This window comes from Temnothorax nylanderi, unplaced genomic scaffold, assembly GCF_030848795.1.
Source record: "Temnothorax nylanderi isolate EJ_2023f unplaced genomic scaffold, tnyl_v1.0 TNYL_tig0156_pilon, whole genome shotgun sequence".
In the NCBI taxonomy this organism is placed as follows: Eukaryota; Metazoa; Arthropoda; class Insecta; order Hymenoptera; family Formicidae; genus Temnothorax; species Temnothorax nylanderi.
The window spans coordinates 158175-179010 of record NW_027249218.1 but is presented as its reverse complement, the minus strand read 5'-3'; the positions used below and the strand labels follow the sequence as shown (position 1 = coordinate 179010).

At 38.0% G+C, this 20836-nt stretch overlaps 2 protein-coding genes across 5 annotated transcripts in view; both read right to left on the bottom strand.

The window, feature by feature from the left end:
- The window catches only part of Cher (filamin protein cher), a 56295-nt gene extending 46539 nt beyond the window's left edge, over window positions 1-9756 (bottom strand). For 2 of the 4 annotated variants that reach the window (XM_071715190.1, XM_071715193.1), the window contains exons 1-3: window positions 9613-9756; window positions 4979-5279; window positions 3608-4027 (exon numbers count right to left, since the gene is read on the bottom strand). In XM_071715190.1, coding sequence (XP_071571291.1) covers window positions 3608-3950 — 343 coding nt within the window. In that variant the 5' untranslated portion in view covers window positions 3951-4027; window positions 4979-5279; window positions 9613-9756. The remainder of the gene's footprint in view (window positions 1-3607; window positions 4028-4978; window positions 5280-9612) is intronic. The other 2 variants (XM_071715192.1, XM_071715191.1) reach the window with 1 other exon arrangement.
- Window positions 9757-11134: 1378 nt separating this feature from the next.
- On the bottom strand, window positions 11135-15434 carry LOC139777637 (succinate--CoA ligase [GDP-forming] subunit beta, mitochondrial-like). Its single transcript, XM_071715199.1, has 6 exons — window positions 14891-15434; window positions 14593-14692; window positions 13468-14063; window positions 12750-12884; window positions 12549-12677; window positions 11135-12383 (listed from the first exon to the last, which is right to left on the bottom strand). Exons 1-6 carry the CDS (start codon window positions 15090-15092, stop codon window positions 12271-12273), a joined length of 1275 nt encoding a protein of 424 aa, XP_071571300.1. The 5' UTR covers window positions 15093-15434; the 3' UTR covers window positions 11135-12270.
- Between the last annotated feature and the right edge of the window lie 5402 nt (window positions 15435-20836).

Genomic DNA, 20836 nt, shown 5'->3' with positions numbered 1-20836 from the left:
TAGACAAACTTCTCTCTTTATGAATCAAAGTCAGTAGCATTTGTAAAAGGAGATATATGCCATTACATACCTTATATTCTAATGATTTAAATATAATGGCTTTACATATCCATGCATTGTAAATTCATAAATGAGATTTTTTGTTTTCTGTCCATAGATCTATCAAGATCAGTAACTTGAAATGAACAAATGAACGGTTTTCCGGGTCTAGAAAGAGATTGTGTCTGAAAATCTTTGCTTCTCGAGACACGTCTGTGCATTTATGTGCTACATATATTCATCGGCACGTCTTACTTACTTTCGCGATATAACAATTGCAGGTTGGGGAACATAGTGACATCATCAATAATATATTCAATTGCGTCACTGCCAGTCGAATATTTTACTCAAGGATACGATAAACTGTAATGATGCCGTCAAGTAGTCGTTAATCTTCCAGTGCAAATATGAGACACCTCAAAATACGACGTTGTTGTTTCTCAAATGAGCAGTTTACTTATTTCACAAAAATTTGAAAATAAGAGATTTTTCATAACTGAAATATCAGTCGACATTATTGACTTCTCCCTAGATTCTTCTCTGCTAACAAGTGGTTACAGACATACACGTGGTCGGACTCTGATACTGTAGACTCGACAAACCATATGGATTTCATTGAAAATTTTGAAGACTGCGTCACATTAGCGAGATTTTCAACCAGATTTAAATATCTAGGTTTCTCTATCACAAATTTTTAATGTCTAATTTGAGATATTTTTAAATTTAATCTTACAAATTAGAATTTTGTTAGAGAAAATTTATTGAAATAGGATTCATTCACCTGCTTGCATTCTCAAAGCTAAAATTTGCAAAACTTTCTGACTTCAAGAATATCGATGTTGCGATGTGTGTTCTTGTATAGAAAAAAATCCATTCTACATCTCTCGGAATGAATGGATAGAGATGCGAGAAAGCTGACGCATGCCTTAAGTGTCCGTATCGACTTGTTTAATTTGAAAATTACGTCATATTAACGAGACTTTCAACCAGATTCAAATAGACGAACGGGATCTACGGACCGATGACATAATGGTTAGTTTGTTCACCCGCGAGAAGTACGTGAACAGCATCATCCCATCGCTATCCTCTGGTTTCCCGGGGTAGCCCGGGCAAGCGTCATCGATCCACAACCCTCTCGCCATGCTCTACAATCGCTTTTATATTTCGTCGCTCGATGCATCCGCGCTCTAAAACGGTTGATCCTAAATGCAGATGCAGAGACGCGCAAAAATATTTTGCATATTATTACATCTGGCTGCGCATTTTTCATATGGTAATAAAGAAATATTTTGCCACGAGATCTCGCTATACGTCGACAGAGTTTAGCGAAATCTTGTGACAAAATTTTCGTTCTCTATATGTCGTGGTATTAAAAGAAATTCAAATCTGTTTCTAAAGTTGCAAAATTATATATATATATATATATATATATATATATATATCGAGGAGCGTGAGTAATTGCGTTAAACTTCTTCTCAACTTCGCGATCGCATGTTGATCAAATCTCAATGCGCGCCGCACAAAGTCGCAAGTATTCTTTTTACGCATTATCAAATAGATCTACATGAATCTCCACGTAAGCGAAACACGCGATTAGTTACTCGACGCCTGTCCTTAAATTTTGCCGATTAATCATTCTTCATGGCTTTCGACTACATTTTTTATCGTGCGGACAAGCACATACTTGAAATTGCTATTACAGATTTCGCTTAGCAGTTGTTGTGTTAATTTCAATTCACTTAAATAAAATAAAATTATATTCTGTATTTATAATGTAATTACAGTAACCCGCGTAATAAACAAACGATCCTATCGCGATTTAAAAAATTAAATTATTTTGTGAGAATGTACTGTGTGGGGATACCGAAGTGTTCTTTGAGATTTCTCTCCGCATCCGCGAGTAATTTGTTTTCTCCCAGAATCAACATTTCAATTTTAAACGGGGCTTCTATCCTTCACACACATGTACCCACACACTTTTCTACTACTAAATTTACTCATTTTCTACAAACAATGGATAATTATATTTGCTTTTACATTTCCTTGTCATCTAATCTTCATAGTTCATGATTATTTCTATAACATTATTTTTTAGTTTTTTTTATATATATAGATTTAAATAATATTAATTTAAATAATAATAAAGTAAATGAGGAACACGCTCGTATGTATCAAAATACTGTAAAGTGATTAAGAGCGAGCAAAAAATAAATGTTACAAAATCAAATTAATATATTAACTTAAATACAATAAATAAAATAAAATGTTTTAATTATACCGAATCTTTATTAGCCAAATAGAATAATTAAATTTAATTTAAAATTTAAAATTGAATGAAGGACGATAAATAAAAAAGATTAAAATAAATCAGGAATAAGAAGTAAATCGATTTCAGTACACTATAATAAAAAGTAATAATAGAGAAAAATAAAGTAAATTACGTAAACCGCAATACCCATAAGAATTTTTGCTCGTTTATTGGCCTTCACTTTACAAGTATTTAAATAATATTTCTCAGTAATCAGTAAAAAGCGTGACATATTATTAAATTAAAGCAAATAAATGGTATAAATTAACATTGACAGCCAATTATTAATAAATCATTTTGCATTTCTCACGAACAAATAATACTCAACTTTGCTTTATGTTATAGTACGAGGAAAACGCGAATGAGAAAGTATCTTCCTGCAATGTTTATATCTGTAACGTATTGCTTGTTTGTGTAAATAAACACAAAATAAAATCGTAACGTTTAAATTCAAATTTTATTCCAAGAATATAACTCCACGTATTAATTTGATCGATTTTTATTAGAGTTATTTCCACACAATTCCTTCAAATTCTTGAAAAAAAAAAGAACCTATAAATTCCTGACGTGCAAAAATCTACGGATCGATAAATCCAATCTACGCAGAATCCGTGAAACGACGCAGACTCTGTTCACGTCACTCGCGGTAATCGTAACTACCACGTGGTGGTGTAACGTATCGAGAGGCTTGTAATCTAAAATCTAAGGATCATAATTTTAAAAAATCTAAAAATTGGCCGTAAACCGAAAGTTACTCGTTAGACTCAATTTTTGCCGAATATTATACATAAATAAATATATGATTATCTAAAAAAAAAAACATCCGCTTCCATAAATTACTTGCTAAATTGACATCAAAATTGTATACCGTGCAACCTTAACAAATGAATATTTCCGTCGACAATCATTATTTCAGAGAATGATTACTTTATTTGAATATGGAAAGTAACGTGGCAATTGCTGTTACTCAAAATTACTGCTTTTAATAAAATTTTTTAAATAAAATTTAACAAACTACTTACGGCATTGCAATTGTCCCAATTGAATCATTTACACATATTCTTTAAAATAATTATGGAGCAACAACGTTGTGTATTCTTAAATTAATTATACTTTTCATTAATAAGTAATAACCCATCGGTGTTTCCTCGCACTCTCTACTCACGATCAATCAATTGGATTCTTCCTAGCACTATACGAAGACAGGACGAATCTATTCTGCGACGCGTGTGTAGGATCCGGCACATGGGATTTACTTACCGATATTGACAATCCTGATGCCCTCGTCCTCCAAGAACTTAAGTGCGACCGACACGTTCTCCAGTTTCTGGGAGCGGAAGGTGGGCCGTTGGTTGTGTTTCGGTAGCCGTTTCTGCGAGAGGACCTCGATGAGGCTCACCAGCCGGAGACCGTCGGACAGGTCGCATTCCAGGTCGCCGATGTGCTTGTTCGCCGCCTTCAGCCGCTCGTTCGCCCATCTCGTGAAGGTGTTCTGTTGTATTCGCTTCCACTGCGCGTCTTCGGCCAGCTCGCGCTCGAACATCTCGTCCTCCTCCTCCTCGGCGGAGTTCTCGCACTTAACTGACTTATCATTCTCATTCATTTTATCGGCTGGTCCGCTGCTACGCTCTCACGTACGAGGGTGGTGGGGGGGGGGGGTGCGCGCCCCTGTGTTGGTGCCTGAGGAAACACAGTGATGGTAGTTGCGAGCGCTATCGATGACGAGGACGAGGCACGGTTGTGTTGGTGACTCGAGAAGTAGCGATGGGCACAAACTGGCGTGGACTTGGAATTTTAAAGAGAGCTGCGCTCACGTGTGTTAGCTCAGAATTGACTTATTTGTTGACATACCCAGCTGACCTTCGGATTCACGCGCGGGTTTAATTTAGATCTTTGAATTTCATTGGCTTCCACGGTGAATATATGTAGGATTACGGGTTTGATATTTAAGAGAACGTCCCTTTTCTTTCTCGTGACTACCTTTAACTTTAATATAATTTAGAGAATACAAGTACGCGAAATATCTCTGTTTTCGAAAGCTAGCGCGAATAATCTCTTTCTTTTCGCTTTGTTCTCGGAACTCTATCTGCTATCGGGCCTTCGAAGACCGATCTTTCTCCTTGCCGAATATTACGTGGCCCAGTCGCATGTCAATATGCCTAGGAGCTATTATTATAAGGAGACGTGCGATCAGCTGTCGCGTGAAAACAATAGATACTGAGTCCTTCTCGAAAGCGCGATAATCACAAATCACAGTCGAAAGTGAAATATAAACATGAAATATAAACTAGACAACGATAGAAGTTTATTTAATTATTACATAATATTGCTAATTAATATTATTTCGTACAAGTTTAATTCATCAATTAAATTAAATGAAGAGCGATGTCAATTTGTCTCGCGTAAATAATCGCAAGAAGGCAGTTCGAGCATAATTACATTTATACGCCTTTATCGTTATCCATTGCTCTTTTCACTCTGTTTACTCATTTTTCCATCCACGTGTCTATTTTGCCAATTGGCAATTAGCAATAGACGTTGCTCGTATAGAGCGTCGCGCGTCGTGTCCATCACTAGCACGAGCACGCACATCTGCGCAACAATGGGAGAAGAGGACGTCGGTGAACTCACCTGCACGGCCGTACGTACGTGTGCCGGCGAATCGAACGCACCTTCTTCAGTATGGGTGCGTGTGTATGTATGTGTGTGTGGGATGCTGACGCGAGATCAGCTGGAGCGAGACACCGTTTCCACGCGATCCGCTGACGAGTCCGCCGAATCTGCTTTCACCGGCGGAGATCGCGGCTTCGGATTACTCAGGATGCGTGTCGGTCCGGGAGGTTTTCCTTGACAGCGGTGCGTCGTCGTCACCTTGAAGCGCCTTTTCGAGACAGTCGCTCGTCCTGCAATTCGCAGCGACGCGACGATTCACCTGCACCGCGAAATGTCATGATTAAAAGATTGCCGGCGATCGAGTTGATCTAATAAGATCGCTTATGCCTTGCGGCATAAAATAAAGTCGATATCGATATAATTAATTTTTGTATGCTCCAATAGTAATTTGTGAACTCGCAGTATGAATAGTATTTAAAAACTCGGAACTTTTCACGAAAGAAAAATAAGAATTATCCGATCTGAAGAAAACTGTTTAAAGAATAAAGGATTTTAATACAGATACAAGTTTAAGTTGATGGAAAATCGATGTGCCCATCACTTTTCATCAATCAAAGTGTCAGTTTCCGTATTTTGGACGCGATTGATCGAATCGGTGCTTATGAAAGTGCACGGAATCGATCAGCTTCGCTCGAGTGAAGATTCGCGCACGTGCTCGACTAAGCTGTCCAGCCTCAACACGACTTACGCGTTTGGCCTATCCATAAATAAAGTACCTAATTATAAATAGCGAAGCATCCCGAGGAAATGGCCCGTGTGTCTTTTTTGTTTACGCACGCTCTTCCACAATTTATTATTAGTTTATTTAAATATATTTCTTACTCAGATTTGCATCTCGATGGAGATAAGGAGAAACTATCTCAATTTATTAAGGCATCCTCATTTGAGAAATAAATCTTTATATAGTTATATCACCGTCTTCGAGCGGCCCATCGAATTTTCCGCGCATAATAGAAAATTAATCGGACGCACGTTAAATTACGAATCGCAGCGCAACGGCGAGATGCCAAGTTATTTTTGGTGCGCGCACGTATACGTGACTTTTTTCCAAGGTCTGATATTACATCCGAAAGATGAACTTCATAAGCGCGAACATTGTGTTGTTTACGAACACTGAACAGATAACATGATCGAAGTTGCCTTTTTACAGAGAGACAGTTTAGTTTACATCGCGTCAAAATACATGTGCGTATAACTTAATGATAAATAATTCGATATAATATAAGATATAGTTCGCGATTTAACATCTCGGCGTCGGAATGATAAGAAATGCTTGATATCCTGCACCGAGAGATTTTTGCAATTTATGAATCATGTTCTTATATCTGTTTTATCGGTTTTATCGGTTTTATCTGGTTCTCCGATGCTTCTTGCATTGAAGATATTATCATGAAATAAATATAATATATTTATAATAAAATATAATAAAATATAATAAAATATTATATTGTCAATGGAATTCACGTCGATACGCCATGTAATATGTTTATATGGCACATAATTGTTATCTATAATTATCTATAAAAGTTATTACCAGACGATGATGCTAAAATACGATTTGTTATCGCGGCACTCCAGAGTCAAGAAGAAGATTCGAGATACCACTTCACTCAAACGTAGACCGATCAAGCTGTCATCGAAAACAAATTTAGAGATTTCATCTATTCCCCCACATCAAAATACGATTCGCGTTGTCTTGAATCTAATTATACAAATAATATGCGAATAAATAAAAAGAATCGTCATGGATCCCACATATGTTTCTCTAATAAAAATAAAATTAATCTATATTGTCAAATCATTCATTGAAATACCAGGTCAATATTTTTCAATACACGACTAAAGATATTTTAATAATAATTAAAATAATTATTGCGTTAACACAATATTGTTATTCATGCTAAATCGTTTCTTTTATTTATATTCACAAACTTTTCAAATTTACTTTGCACAGTCAGCGAAATATCAGTTACTAAAATATAGAACAAACCTATAAATTCGTGAAAAGAATTTGAAAAATTTATAGAATGGAGGCACTGTTTTTTCGATGAATTCCTGATACTCCGGTAATTGGACAACAATCACACACAAACCTGTTTGCTCAGACAACAGAATTCTTTACTTCGTACGATCGACTGACTCTCTATCAGCGGTTCACGAAAAACTGCCGGCGAGGAGTCGCGCAAATTAAATTGCAAAATGCGACAAACGAATTGCGAGCAAGTTGCGCAGACAGATCGTGAATGAATCGCAAAGGAGTCGTAAGAGAATGCGCGTAAATCTCTTCGACAATTTGATTTTACTACAAAAACAACAGAAGATCATTAAAATTTCAACTCTCATCGTGAAAGTAAAGGAAACACTCTTCTGCACGACCTAAGACGATTATTTTGGTATATCTGGGACAATCGAGAAGAAATCAACGCGAAAAGACATAATATATTGATCATTTCAAAATAGTTTTCTTCATGTACGAAGCACTACCTGACCCATGAAAACTAAAGCATATATATTTATTTATATAACAATTGGTCTACAAGCATTTCTAGATTTGCGTACAACGCAACCTTATGAACTCGACATCTTCTCCTTAAAGCGAAGCTGATATCAGTCTATCAGAGGCATTTGCCCCCTTAATTCTGTACCCTAGTAGCAATATTCAATTTGGCGATACATTGGTTAAATATATATCAAGTATATATTTATATTGATATGACCTGGTATATTGGGCCAATATTACCTAATATAAAACCAATATCAGTTATAAATTAAATGCCAAAATAAATTAAATTGCCAACATTGTACACTGTAATGACATCAATATTGGGTAAAAACTGAAATATTGGTTTTGTATTATTGCATTATTTGTCAATACTACTAATTATATGAGTATCAGTGACTACATCTTATATACTATAAATTGAACATAATTATTGAAACTCTTATATATGTTAAAAATGTAAGTACTTTTGTGTCTTTAAAAACGGCAGAAAAGAATAATGTGGCCTCTCGCGGCAAATCGTAAACTTATAGAAACTTATATTTTCTTATTTTACGTTCAAAATATGGAAAGAATTTTTCATAGACCTTTTAGCTTCTAAATTTGTAATTCTTACATACTTCTTTATATCTTAAAATAAAAGTGAAATAAAAATTATGGACAACTTTATTATTGTAAAACTGTGCATAATATTATAATTATATAAATATATTAACATTTTAATGTATATAATGTGTACACACAATAATAATTTAAAACGTACATACTTCTTATTAAAAAATTAAAAGTGTTTTGATGTAAAAATTTCTGTGATATAATAATACTAATATTTAAAATATAAAATAAATTTCAAATTTGTAACATTAAAAAATGTATATAAATACTGGTGTATTTAAAAGGAAAAATAGATAGATTTATTGAAAAAATTTGTTTTGCAATTTTGGTAAAGAAGTGATGCAAAAAAATGTTATATCAATTTACTATAATTGCAACTAAGTAATAATGATAACCTGTTATTTTTATCAGATCATACATTTAAATATGGTCTTTATAGATTTAAGTCCCATATATTTATTTTTCTAGAAATCTTGTATGCTTAGTTGTTTAGAATTTAATAACAATCGGCCTAATATTATTTTTTATCATAGAGATATTGGCAACAGAAAAGAAATGAAAAATAAGTTTTATTAATATTACTTGAAAAAATATATGCATAGCCCAATATTGAAATTCGATATGGACCATAAAACACAAGACATATCTATTTTGCAAATGCCAACTAATGTTAGAAACCAGTTTGTAACCGATATTATCCTATTAAAGTATACTCGATACGCGTGCACTATAGTTGATTTAAATCAATTGTTTGGCCAACGGATCTTGAAGGAAAACACTTCGAGCACTAGGCATGCAGCGAGGTGTCGCTGCCATTAACAATGAGGTCAAGTTACACCGATAAACTTGATAAATTGATTTATGTGATCGCCCGCCTCTCTCCAGATAATACTCGTAATACTATATAACGATAATACCACATACTCATCAAGCATGATATCGTAATGACAAATTGTGTGATAGAATCGAATTCTATCTAATAAAAGTTTACCGCGCGTTTTAATTAGATATATAGATAAGTTTTAAGAAAACGAAAAGATATAAACGAAATCCTTTTCTATATAGTAAAAATTTGGCGCGCGATTCATTTTAACAGAAAATCTATTTCGGTCTTATAATAATTATCAATTCGGAAAATATAAACCCACGATAACTAACGATCTCTCAAATACTCGCTTAAATAGAGCAAATTGACACAATACAATGCAACATTCTACCAAAAGACCAAAACGATGATAGGTTTGTTTCGTTATCTTAAAACGAGAACGACCATCGATCGTCTTCAGACTTTGTCGTGAAAGCAAAAATAAAGTTGAATCAACATTGTGTTTCCCCCTAGATAGTACAATGTCCAAATTTTGGGCACTGTGTTCTGGGCCCGTTTCTTTTGCTCTCGCAGTCCGGTATCGTCCTCGGTTCAAAAGTTAATCGCGATCGCGAGTAACGGAATCGGATCGAACGCCGTCGCGGATCTTACATGCAGTCACACAGGGCGGCGATCTCTTCAGATCGGATTGACGCGGCGCTCTCTCGATCGGCACGGCGCGGTTCGCAGGCGATTACTGACGTTTACGCCGTCTGCGAGCCGAGAGTCGAACACACGTCGAAAGAAGTTACTCAGGATCCGTAAAGTCGTCCAAGAATAGTAACGCGCTCCCTCGCCGCCCCCTTGGCCGAGGGGCAGGGGGTCGATCTATATATATATATATATATATATATATATATATATACGTACACGCACAAATCGGGAGGGATCGGTCCCCGGTCCCGCCACCGCCAACGCCCACTCTCTCTTTCGGGGAGAGACGCAGAGACGTGTGTGCGAGGAGGATCGGGTTTAAATTCGTATACGAGGGAAACAAAACGAAACGAGTCGGTCACCCGCTAGCTGGCCTGACACTGAAGAGGAAACTAAGACGGTCATTGTTACGCGCCGCGCATCATATTATGCCATTATGCGCGATATTAAGTTCTTTCGTCACCTAGACGATCCCCTCCTTCTATATGCGGTTTTAGCAATCGCCTCCGAGTTCCTTCCTGGAGAAAATAACTCAGATAACACAATGTCGAAAATAGGGACATAAGACGTCTTAAAAACGTCATTAAGATATTTCAGACATCTTTTGAAAAAATGAGTAGATGTCAAAAAACAAATATCTGAGATTTTGAGATGAATAGGTGAAAACTGATGTTGTCGGAAAGTATTTATCATGTTTAAAGAGCGAAGAGCAAAACGATTATTCTAGTAAAATTCTAAGTAAAGCTTTATTTTTAAATTAAATTCCTCTACTCTCTCCCCGAACATTTTTACGTTTTACGTTACGCGCATCGAGATCTGTATGCCTAGTTATAAAAAGTGCGACACACTAACGCACGCCATTCGAAAGATAGAAAAAGTCATAGTCTGTTACAGTCGGGGCCTTATGCTAAAAATCACTGCCCATACATGGGCCGTCCTCTCAGGCGAGCGCCGCCCGTTCAAAGCGAGTTATCGCCTCGGCCCAGCGAAAGAGTTTCTACTTATAAAGACGCGGATACCATACATGGACGAAAAGTCGATTGCGCGTTCACGCGCGGCTATTGCTCCTCCTCTCGCGACAGCACGCGCGATTGGCGAGCTTTGAACACAGGATTCAGTCTTCGAATACGAAGGTTACTCACTTCGCCAGAATTCAGAGATTTAATTGACTCTCAGGTACTTCTCGATGCCGGCGATTAACATAGATAATTAAGTGACATAAAGCCTTATTTATGAACTTTGTCATCCTTGATCTAACAATAACTATAAAAAAATGCCATGTGAATTGAAAACATTACAAATATTCAAACGTAGAAAAATATGTGACTAAAATATGCAACAAAACTGCGGGAGATAACGATATACTTTAAAGAAGATCGAGTTTTGCATAGATTTCAGTTAAATCCTATAGTTAAAATAAAAATTGTCACAAATGTGCAGGAGATTTAAAACATAAATAATTAAACTAAAAAAATATATATATAAGGAATCAGAATTTTTATTAAAGAGATGTAGAAATATATTTATTTTCTCTTTCAGTATAAACCAATTTAAGTCCTGATAAAAATAAATATATTTACAACATAGTTACAAAACTAAAAAAAGGATATAAAATGTATGTATCGGATGTATACGAATATATACATGCATGAGCAATTCAATAACGCCGCCAAATTCAACTACGCGGCTCATAGACGTATATAATAGACTAAGCATTCCCATTGGAGAGCTTCCGGCAAAATCTGAAGGACAGAAGATATGCTTGCGGAGATACTTTCCTTTTCTAAGCGACACAATTAGAAAAGGAGAGCGTTTCCGCAAGCATATCTTGTGTCCTTCAGATCTTGCCGGAAGCTCTCCAATGGCAATGTTCTATTATATACGTCTATGACGCGGATTAATGCGACCATTTGTCCATTATTTAATAGCGGATCACAAAAACAAATCATATAATCGCATAATAAATTAACCACGTAAATTATAATCAAGTAACAATAATCAAATGGAAATCCTACATCGTCTATCGTTTGATTTAGCTACGAAATAAATGTTAAGAGACAACTTGAGACTAAGTCAGAACCTAAACCTGCATTCAATATCATTCTAGTATTCATATAACTAGGATTATAAACGCGTTAAATGTCTTTATCAGTGATTTTAAACTACACAAACACAACCCAACACGATAATATACACATTCCGATCTCGTTTTATAACAGGATTAAAATGAATTTGAAAATTCTCTAAATGATCTTACTTCCTTATAGATTCCTTATAGCAAAAAGAGCTACTTATAATCTTGGAGATATTAATCCAATTTTAACAGAAGTGTAATCGGAATGTATGTGCCTATGGATGATGATTGAATTGAAGATAAAGGTCAACAACAACATATAATACGCAACATTTTAGATGCGTATTTGAACATATGCGAATCCGTAAATCGTATAGTATATGAATTAATCGATATAACAGTATTCGCACAGAACATTCTTAAAAAAGTCGTTTGTAACAATTCCCTGCTCCAAGTTGTTCGCGTAAAGTTATTGTTTCTTTACATTAAAACCACAGGTTTCCAGTCTTAGATAAATATGAGTCGATAGTATACTGATACGATTATGCTTTTACTGAGATTACCGCTTTTTTCGCCGCTTCATCCAAATTATTCGCTGTAAGAATGGGCAATCCAGATTCGGACAAAACTTTCTTGGCTTCTGTCACATTAGTACCTAAGAAATAAATCATTAAAAAATACTTGAAATTTATTTATAAATTGTATTACAAGAACACAAATAAAAATAAACAAATTATAAATTTAGAGAACTTATAAATGATAAAAACAATAAAAGAGATTTAAGCTAATAAAAAAAAAAGAAAGGAGATTGGGGTCTTACCTTCTAGCCTTACAACAAGCGGTATTTTAAGTCCTAAATTTCGTGATGCTGCGATAATTCCTTTCGCTATCGTTGCACAATTCACGATACCTCCAAAAACGTTAACGAGAATGACTTTGACTTTTGGATCTGACGAAAAAAAAAAAATTTCCTTGCATTTCATGTTTGTATCTAACAAAAGTCGTCCTGTGCATTACATACCTTCACTGAGGATTCTAAACGCCTGGAAAACTTGGTCTTCTTTCACACTACCGCCGACATCCAAGAAATTAGCTGGTGATCCTCCATTTAACTTAATAATATCCATTGTAGCCATGGCTAGGCCAGCTCCATTTACTATACATGCAAATATAAAAGTATATTCCTATATATTTACAGGTCAACTGATTATATCATCCGTATGTTGTTCCTCACAGTTGTATACATTGGCTGCGTGGCGATATTCACTGCCAGTACTGAAAATCTATGTATACGTAACGTATAGATTTTCAGTACTGACAGTATGAATATTGGAACGCAGTTATTATAACACACTACCATGTAATAACATTATTTCATAATTCTCTATTTATTTAGTTGTTTAACTGTTTGAGTGCCGAAAGTAATTGCAAAAATTGTGCAAAAGTGCTAAACAATGTGTTTGCGTTTCTTCTATTCAGTGTCAAAAAGTAACCATGATAAGTAAAACTTACTATATGTAATTTTTTTATCCATTTTTAATAAGTTGAAAGAAATTACTTCAATTATAAAATCTAATCAGTATATAAAATCTTATTTTGTGAGAATTGCAGTAGGAGCTGAGTGCATTATCAAGCCTGCAACAGCACATTTTAACAATGCAATGATATCGAATGGCACTCAAAATGGTCAACAGTAAATTTGTTTATTGCAAAAATATTAGCAATAAGATATACTTTACCTAGACATCCAATATTACCATCCATACCAATATAATTTAAGTTAAATCGCGACGCATCCACTTCTCTGGGATCTTTCTCGCTGACGTCTTCCAAGGCAAATAGGTCTCGCTGCCTAAATTGGGCATTGTCGTCAAATGCGATTTTTGCGTCTACCGCTACCACTTGCTTGTCCGTCGTCTCCACCAATGGATTTATTTCAACTTGCAGGGCGTCAATATCCACGAATAACTTCCATAAGTTTTTCAATTCATACATGGCTTTATTAAGCATATCCGCATCGGAGAATCCCAGAAAGACGCACACATCCTTCGCTATCTCGTCATTGATCCCGTCATAAATGTCCAATGGAACGGTTTTGATCTGCTCGGGATGCTTCTCTGCGACCGCCTCGATATCCATTCCACCGGCTGGAGACGCTATCAACACTGGACCGTTGTGCTGACGATCCATAAGAATACAGACGTAAGTCTCGCGCGCGATATCCACCGACTCGGCTATCATAATTTTCTGCACCAGTATGCCATCCTTCGAGGTCTGTTTAGTGATGAGTCGATGACCTAACATATTCTTCACGTAATTCGCAACGGCATTACGGCTATTAAAAGAGAAAAAAAAGGGAATCGAAATTATACAATACTGTTTACGTTTATTGGGTAAATGTCTCATTTAACGGCCTCATCTTACTCTCTCTGATTAGATTCTAACAAAAATACACTCATTTGATATGTTTGTATGTAATAACTAAGGTTTAAAAAGCAAAAATTGTGACTCTAAAAGCAGAAATTAAGCACTAAAATGACCTAACACAAATCTAATCCTATAACTAATTTTAATTTTAACCCTCCGTCTGTTTTTTTGCACCCTTGGAGTGTATATGTAGGTCTATCACGTTTGACGCTATTTTTCCCTACCTTGAAGTATTCTAAAAAATGTGAAAAAATTCACAAAACATCTGTCTACATTGTAATTGACGATTTTATAGTCATTTTGATAAACATTGTTTATTTAATATTTTCTAGCAAGCTTGCAAGTTTTACAGTTACGAGCAGATATCATTTTGGCTCGAACGCCGTAGACCCACATATTTACAGACGGAGGGTTAATTAAATTACATCGATGCTTACTCTTTGGTAAGATGTACACCTCCCTTGAATCCATTATCAAACCATCCTTTGCCACGGCCACCAGCTAAGACTTGAGCCTTAATAACAAATTCATCGGCCTCTGCAAGAAACAGAAAGCTGCAGAATATATAATTATATCGGTTCCCACGTGAGTTACCGTCAACATATATTGGCCAGACGTGGGCATAATTGCTACGCTACATATTGACTGCAAAAGCATGATAGAACGTAATAATAATATTGCCATCAGCATCGCGAGCTCACTCACACACAAATGTACATACTCCGGGACACTCACGTAGCTTCTCCAAGGCGGAGTTCGTTTTGGTTAGGTCGTCGACGATAGCGAAGTTCTGCACCGACACACCGGAGTCACGCAGAAGTTCCTTGCTCTGGTACTCCAGCAGGTTCAGGTACCTCGCGGACGACACGCGGACGATCTCCGTGCTCCTCCCGAACAACCGCGCTGCGCGCATGGAGCGGTCGAGCACTCGCAGCATGGTTAACCTCTCCGAAGATTCGGTGCACCGAACGAGAGAAAGGAAGGCTGCTGCTGGTCTCGCTGTTCCGAATCACAATTGACGTCAGCGATCTTAGGCAATTTATCTCTCTTTGCATTCGCGGTTGCGTCACAATCGATATCGTTATCTCGGCATTACTAATGTCTCGACGAGATAATGAGCCGGCTATCGAACCTGTCGGCAGTGTCGGCTGAACCGCTGGACCATGATCACTCTAGACTTCTAGAGGAATTCCAAGCTCCAAGCTCCAATGCTCCAACCTCCAACTCGCATGGAACTCATGGAAGATGGAAGGGGCATTTATCACGATCTAAATGCGTCGCCGCTCGGTGGTGCTGTAAGCAGGGTCGAGGATTTTTTTTCAGGGAATTTCCTAGTAAAAAATGTCTCAGAATTTTTTATTTAATCAGAAGTTCTGTAAAAATTGTCAGACTTTATCAGAATGCTCAGAACTCAAGAACTTTTCAGATTTTTCATATACGAATTGGAACATTTTTCAGAAAAACTCAGACAAAATAATAATATAATAAAATATTTCAAATTTTTCCCGCCAACACATCTTTGTAAAAATCTGAATAAATATGAGAAATCATATGCAATTTATCAGAAATTTTTATACATACGGATACTGAAATAGTTCGAAAATTCTCATCCAATTATTTCTGAAAGTATCTGAGAAATTATATATATATATTTAGAATTTTTTATAAGTGATCAATTCTTAGAAAATTTCTGAGAAAATAATATAAGAAATTTTTTTCACCAGAGTTATGAATAATAACAACAGAAACTATAAAGAAAAAGAGTAAAAAAATATTGACAAAGACTCAGCGGATTAAAGATAAAAAAGTTTTTAAAAGTACTGTCCAAGCAATAAACATTATTATGGCAAACTTTTAATTAAAATATTTTAAACAACAATGGAAATATTAATCGACTCTACTGGCCATTATAATCGCAAAGATAATACGACCACGATTTGGTTCGATTATCGTCATGTAATCTTTGATACTTATATATAAGCATCTCATGCTTGATGCTTATATATAAGTATCAAAGATTACATGACGATAATCGAACCAAATCGTGGTCGTATTGTCTTTGCGATTATAATGGCCAGTAGAGTCGATTAATATTTCCATTGTTGTTTATTATTTGACTGGCGAAGTAAAAGTAATTTATTCTGTTAAAATATTTTAGTATTAAGGTATTTAATGTTAAGGTATTTAAAATTAAAAAAGAGCTGATTGACTGAGCATTTTAGCTTGCATTTTTAACAGTTGAATTGTGAAAGACAGATGTACTTAAATCTGAAAGTCTTTCAAAAGTATGTACATTCCTGCAATTAATATCTTTTCTTCTGAAAAAACACGCGATGAACATAGTGAATATATTTATGGTAAGGTTTATGTTGATGTTTGTTAGTTTAGGAGAAATCAACTGTCATTTAAAACCATATCCGTGTTTCAAAATTGTATCATTATATCTCAATTGCATCAAACATATTGTCACTTAAAAATTATTTTACTTTTCGGCATCTTCACCAAAAGGCCTTCATTTGTGTCTTACGTTCTCTGGATTGGTTTTGGTAAATGGATTTTACTTCTTTATAACGGCCTGCCGATTTTGAGTGTCGAATGCGGACTAGCTGACTAGCTCGTTGGACCAGGATGTTCAATAGGTAGGTCCAAAGACAGTAACCAGATTTCAATTAACACTAATTAAACGTCGTTTATTATAATTGTGAATATTACATTATTACGTGAACTATTTACATTACGGTTGCGCGTGTGACGCGCTCGATTACAAAAGAGGTTTACGCGGGCTGTACGCAGAACGGTTAAACGCAAGATGCGCTCAGGATTACAAATAGAAGTTTACGCGGGCTATGTACAAAACAGCTAAACGGCAAGATGCACTCCTGATCACGATCGAAGTTTATGTGTGCTATTGACTGCACTATATATGCGAATGGTCCGGCACGAGATACACACGTACGTATCTGCGAAGGCGCGAATTAAGCGCGGTCGGGATGATTTAGCGGGAATGAAAGCCGCCGCGCCGATGGCTATAGACGGACTCGCACGCACTAGCGTCAAGATATCTTGGCCGAGGACAAGCTTTCTTGATCCCGCGGTTTTGCCGGTGCGGGCGAGCAATGCGAGCATTTGCCGGACTGGAGTTTGAGCGGCGTCCAAGATCTCTTGGACCGAGGACAAGATCACTTGACCCCGGGTTCTATATGCTGCTCTTCGGGATACGCATTACGGAATGCTTCGGAGAACAGCGCAACGGAACAGTAGCTGGCTCGAGACGAAGAGTGAGGCGAAGTCCCGCTCTGGGCCCGGTTATTGTATGACTTATATCGGTTATTGTAGATCGGCCGGACGACATCCGGGCCGGATGATGACCGCCGGGAACAATGCCCTTATGAGGGTGCTAGATCCGTCGGCGAGATGCGCCTGGCCTTATTGCTGGTTTCACCGCGCGAGTAATTCAAAAATATTTTACTGTTTGCGCGTTCACGAAAAAGGCCTCGGAGCCGGTATCCAGGAGGGCGTCGAACGGTTGTTTATGAATGAGTACGGTCAGGTGATTTATAATTTATTCGGAGGACCGGGGTACGGCCGCTTTTTCCCCGGTTCGAGCGGTGCATTTCCCGGCGGCGGGTGGCAATCTTTCGTGAATACGCCGTCCCTGCCGCACTGGGAGCAAAATCGACGGGGCGGCCGTCGGCAGTCGAACCGTGTGTGCCCCCGTTGTTTGCATCTCCAGCAACATTCGTTTCGATCGTAGGCCGCGACGGCGGTCGCGGACTTTGGCGTCGCCGGGGGTTGGCGGGCCCGTATTTGTTCTTCGATGAGCTCGAATTCCTCCGCCAGGCGCAGAATATCTCTTGTACGCGTTACCGCGTCTCGCCGTACGTATATTTGGTATCGCGGATGCATATTATTATACAAGACTTCGACTTGGTCTTCTTCTGTGAACCCGGTGGCCCGTCGCATCATCGTGATCATGTCGGTAGCGAATTTACGGTAGGGCTCGTCCGGTTTTTGTAGGCGGGTCTTCAGATTCATCTCACGAACTAGTTAGGCGCGGTATCGGCGCGGGAGGTAGTAATCGCGGAAATCATTACAAAAGTCATCCCAATCCCGCCAGTTATGTCGGTTGTTCCGATACCAGAGGAGGGCGTCCCCCCGAAATAATTCTGGTAGGCTCATTAACAATTGTGTCCCGGAAAATGATAATTGATAACCGTCCTTAAGCTTCTCTAGCCGCTCAAGGAAAGCTATGGGGTCTTTCCCGTCGAAAGGACACCCCCATTTCCGTATTTGAATCATAACCTTGGCGGGGAACTTGCTCGGGCGCTCGCTTTCTGCCGCGTAAAAAATTTCGTGAGATGCCATCGTCAGCGTCGGAGAGCGGACGGCCTGCCGATTTTGAATATCGAACGCGGACTAGCTCGTCAGGCCAGGAACCAGATTTCAATTAACACCCCAGATAGCAAAATGTTAGCAGAATGCGCGCAGATTGGCAGCAAATTTGATCAAAATCCCACACCAAAACCATAGCCATCTGTGTCCGCATTAAGCTCGTGTTCTGTCGACAGAGCCTGTTGACAGGCAATGTAAAGGTGGAAGCACATAAAATTGCAGGAGCCATGGGCAGAATGCAGAAGCCATATGCGCATGCGCTATGGTATTTGTAGAGCCCTACAGATACCATAGCGCATGCGCATATGGCTTCTGCATTCTGCTCATGGCTCCTGCAATTTTATGTGCTTCCACCTTAAGCAGATTGCCAACAGAAACCGTGCAGAGCCTGCATACATAACCTGGCAGCAGATTGGCAGCAAAAACCGAGCAGAGCCTGCGCGCTCGACCTGAGAACAGATTGGCAGCAAAAACCGAGCAGACTTTGTCCATACCCATACAGCACAAAATATTTTGTAAATATTTTTTAGGAAGATTAAAATAATTCACAAAAATATTTTTTAAATCTTTCTATGTCCGCCAGATTATGTCAGAAAAATATTTTCGAAAATATTTTTAAAAGATTGCAAATAAATATATACAATAATATTTGTAAAATCTTTCTATCAGAAATATTGCTTCGAAAAATAAAATATGTTTAACCCAATCAGCAATAATTGTTTCACGTTTGAAAGATTTTTTTAATATTTGAAAAATATACATTATACACAATATACTTTACATCTTACTTTGGAAAATATTATTTTGCATATCTATATCATTGCAGCAATTTTGGTTGAGCCTTGCGTTGTATTGCTGACAAAGATATGTCTCGCGGATGTCATGATTTTGCTTCGCAGAAAGCCTGCTTATATTAGCCCTCAACTGAAATTTACTTACGAGTTAGTCTTACCATTATGCGCCGCTTAGTGGCGTCGTTGCAAACTATCACGGAAAGATGCGCTACCATGCATCTTTCTTAATTAAGAATCTGTTCGGTTTTTGCTGCCACTCTGTTTTCAAGTCATGCGCGCAGGCTCTGCTCGATCTTTGTTGTCAATCTGCTGCCAAGTATGTGTGCAGGCTCTGCGCGGTTTCTGTTGCTAATCTGCTCACATTGCCTGTCAGCAGGCTCTGTCGCATTTCTGGCTACAGTTTGACAACATCGTCTGATAGAGCAGTTTCCGCGTGCAATTTGTTGCCTTTCTGATACCAAAAATTTAATGCAGACTCTGCTTGGAATCTGCTGCTCAGGTTTGGCTATCTGGGACTAAATTAAATGTTTATTATAATTGTGAATATTACGTGAACTATTTATAACGGTTATGTGCGTGATGCGCTTACGATTACAAAAGAAGTTTACGCGGGCTGTACGCAGAACGGTTAAACGCGAGATACGCTCAGGATTACAAATAGAATTGTGTTGGAAATAGAATATTTAGGCCGTTGCGTTATGAACCTTGCGGTATGGTTCGCAATGTCAAATGATATGTAATCCGCGTGGAGGTTCGACTCGAGAATCATACGCGGAATTCAGCGGTCTCGAGCGTCGAGATAAAAGGCGCGGCGTGTTCTTGTTTATAGATCTATAAACAGTTTCGCTCGGCGAGATTTTTGGTCAGCCTATTCATAAGGCATTACGTCCGTGACATCAACCGTGATCGGTCGTGCGTAATCACACGCGTCTCTTTCGTTTCTATAACTGTACGATTTGTCTAATAAAATACACAGTAATAATACAACTGCATCGTGGTGTTGTACCAAATTATTACAACAAGAAGTTTACGCGGGCTATATACAAAACGGTGAGGAATGCGCTCAAGATTACAATATACGTTTACGCGGGCTAGATACAAAACGGCTAAACGCGAGATACGTTCCTACAATGACCACGATCGAAGTTTATGCGTGCTATAGGTATGCGAACGGTCCGGCGCGAGATGTACGCGTACGTATCTACACTGGGGACTGGGGCGAAGGGCGAAGGCGCGAAGCGCGCGATCGGGATGATTTAGTGGGAATGGAAGTGCCGGTGGCGGCCGGTCAGTTCGATGCTGGCCGGTCGGTCGGCTATAGACGGACTCGGACGCACTAGCGCTAAGATATCTTGGCCGAGACCAAGCTTTCTTGACCCCGCGGTTTTGCCGGTGAGACGGGAGTTCGAGCGGCGCCCAAGATCCCTTGGACCGAGGACAAGATCACTTGACCCCGGGTTCTATGCTGCTCTTCGGGATACGCGGAGTGCTTCGG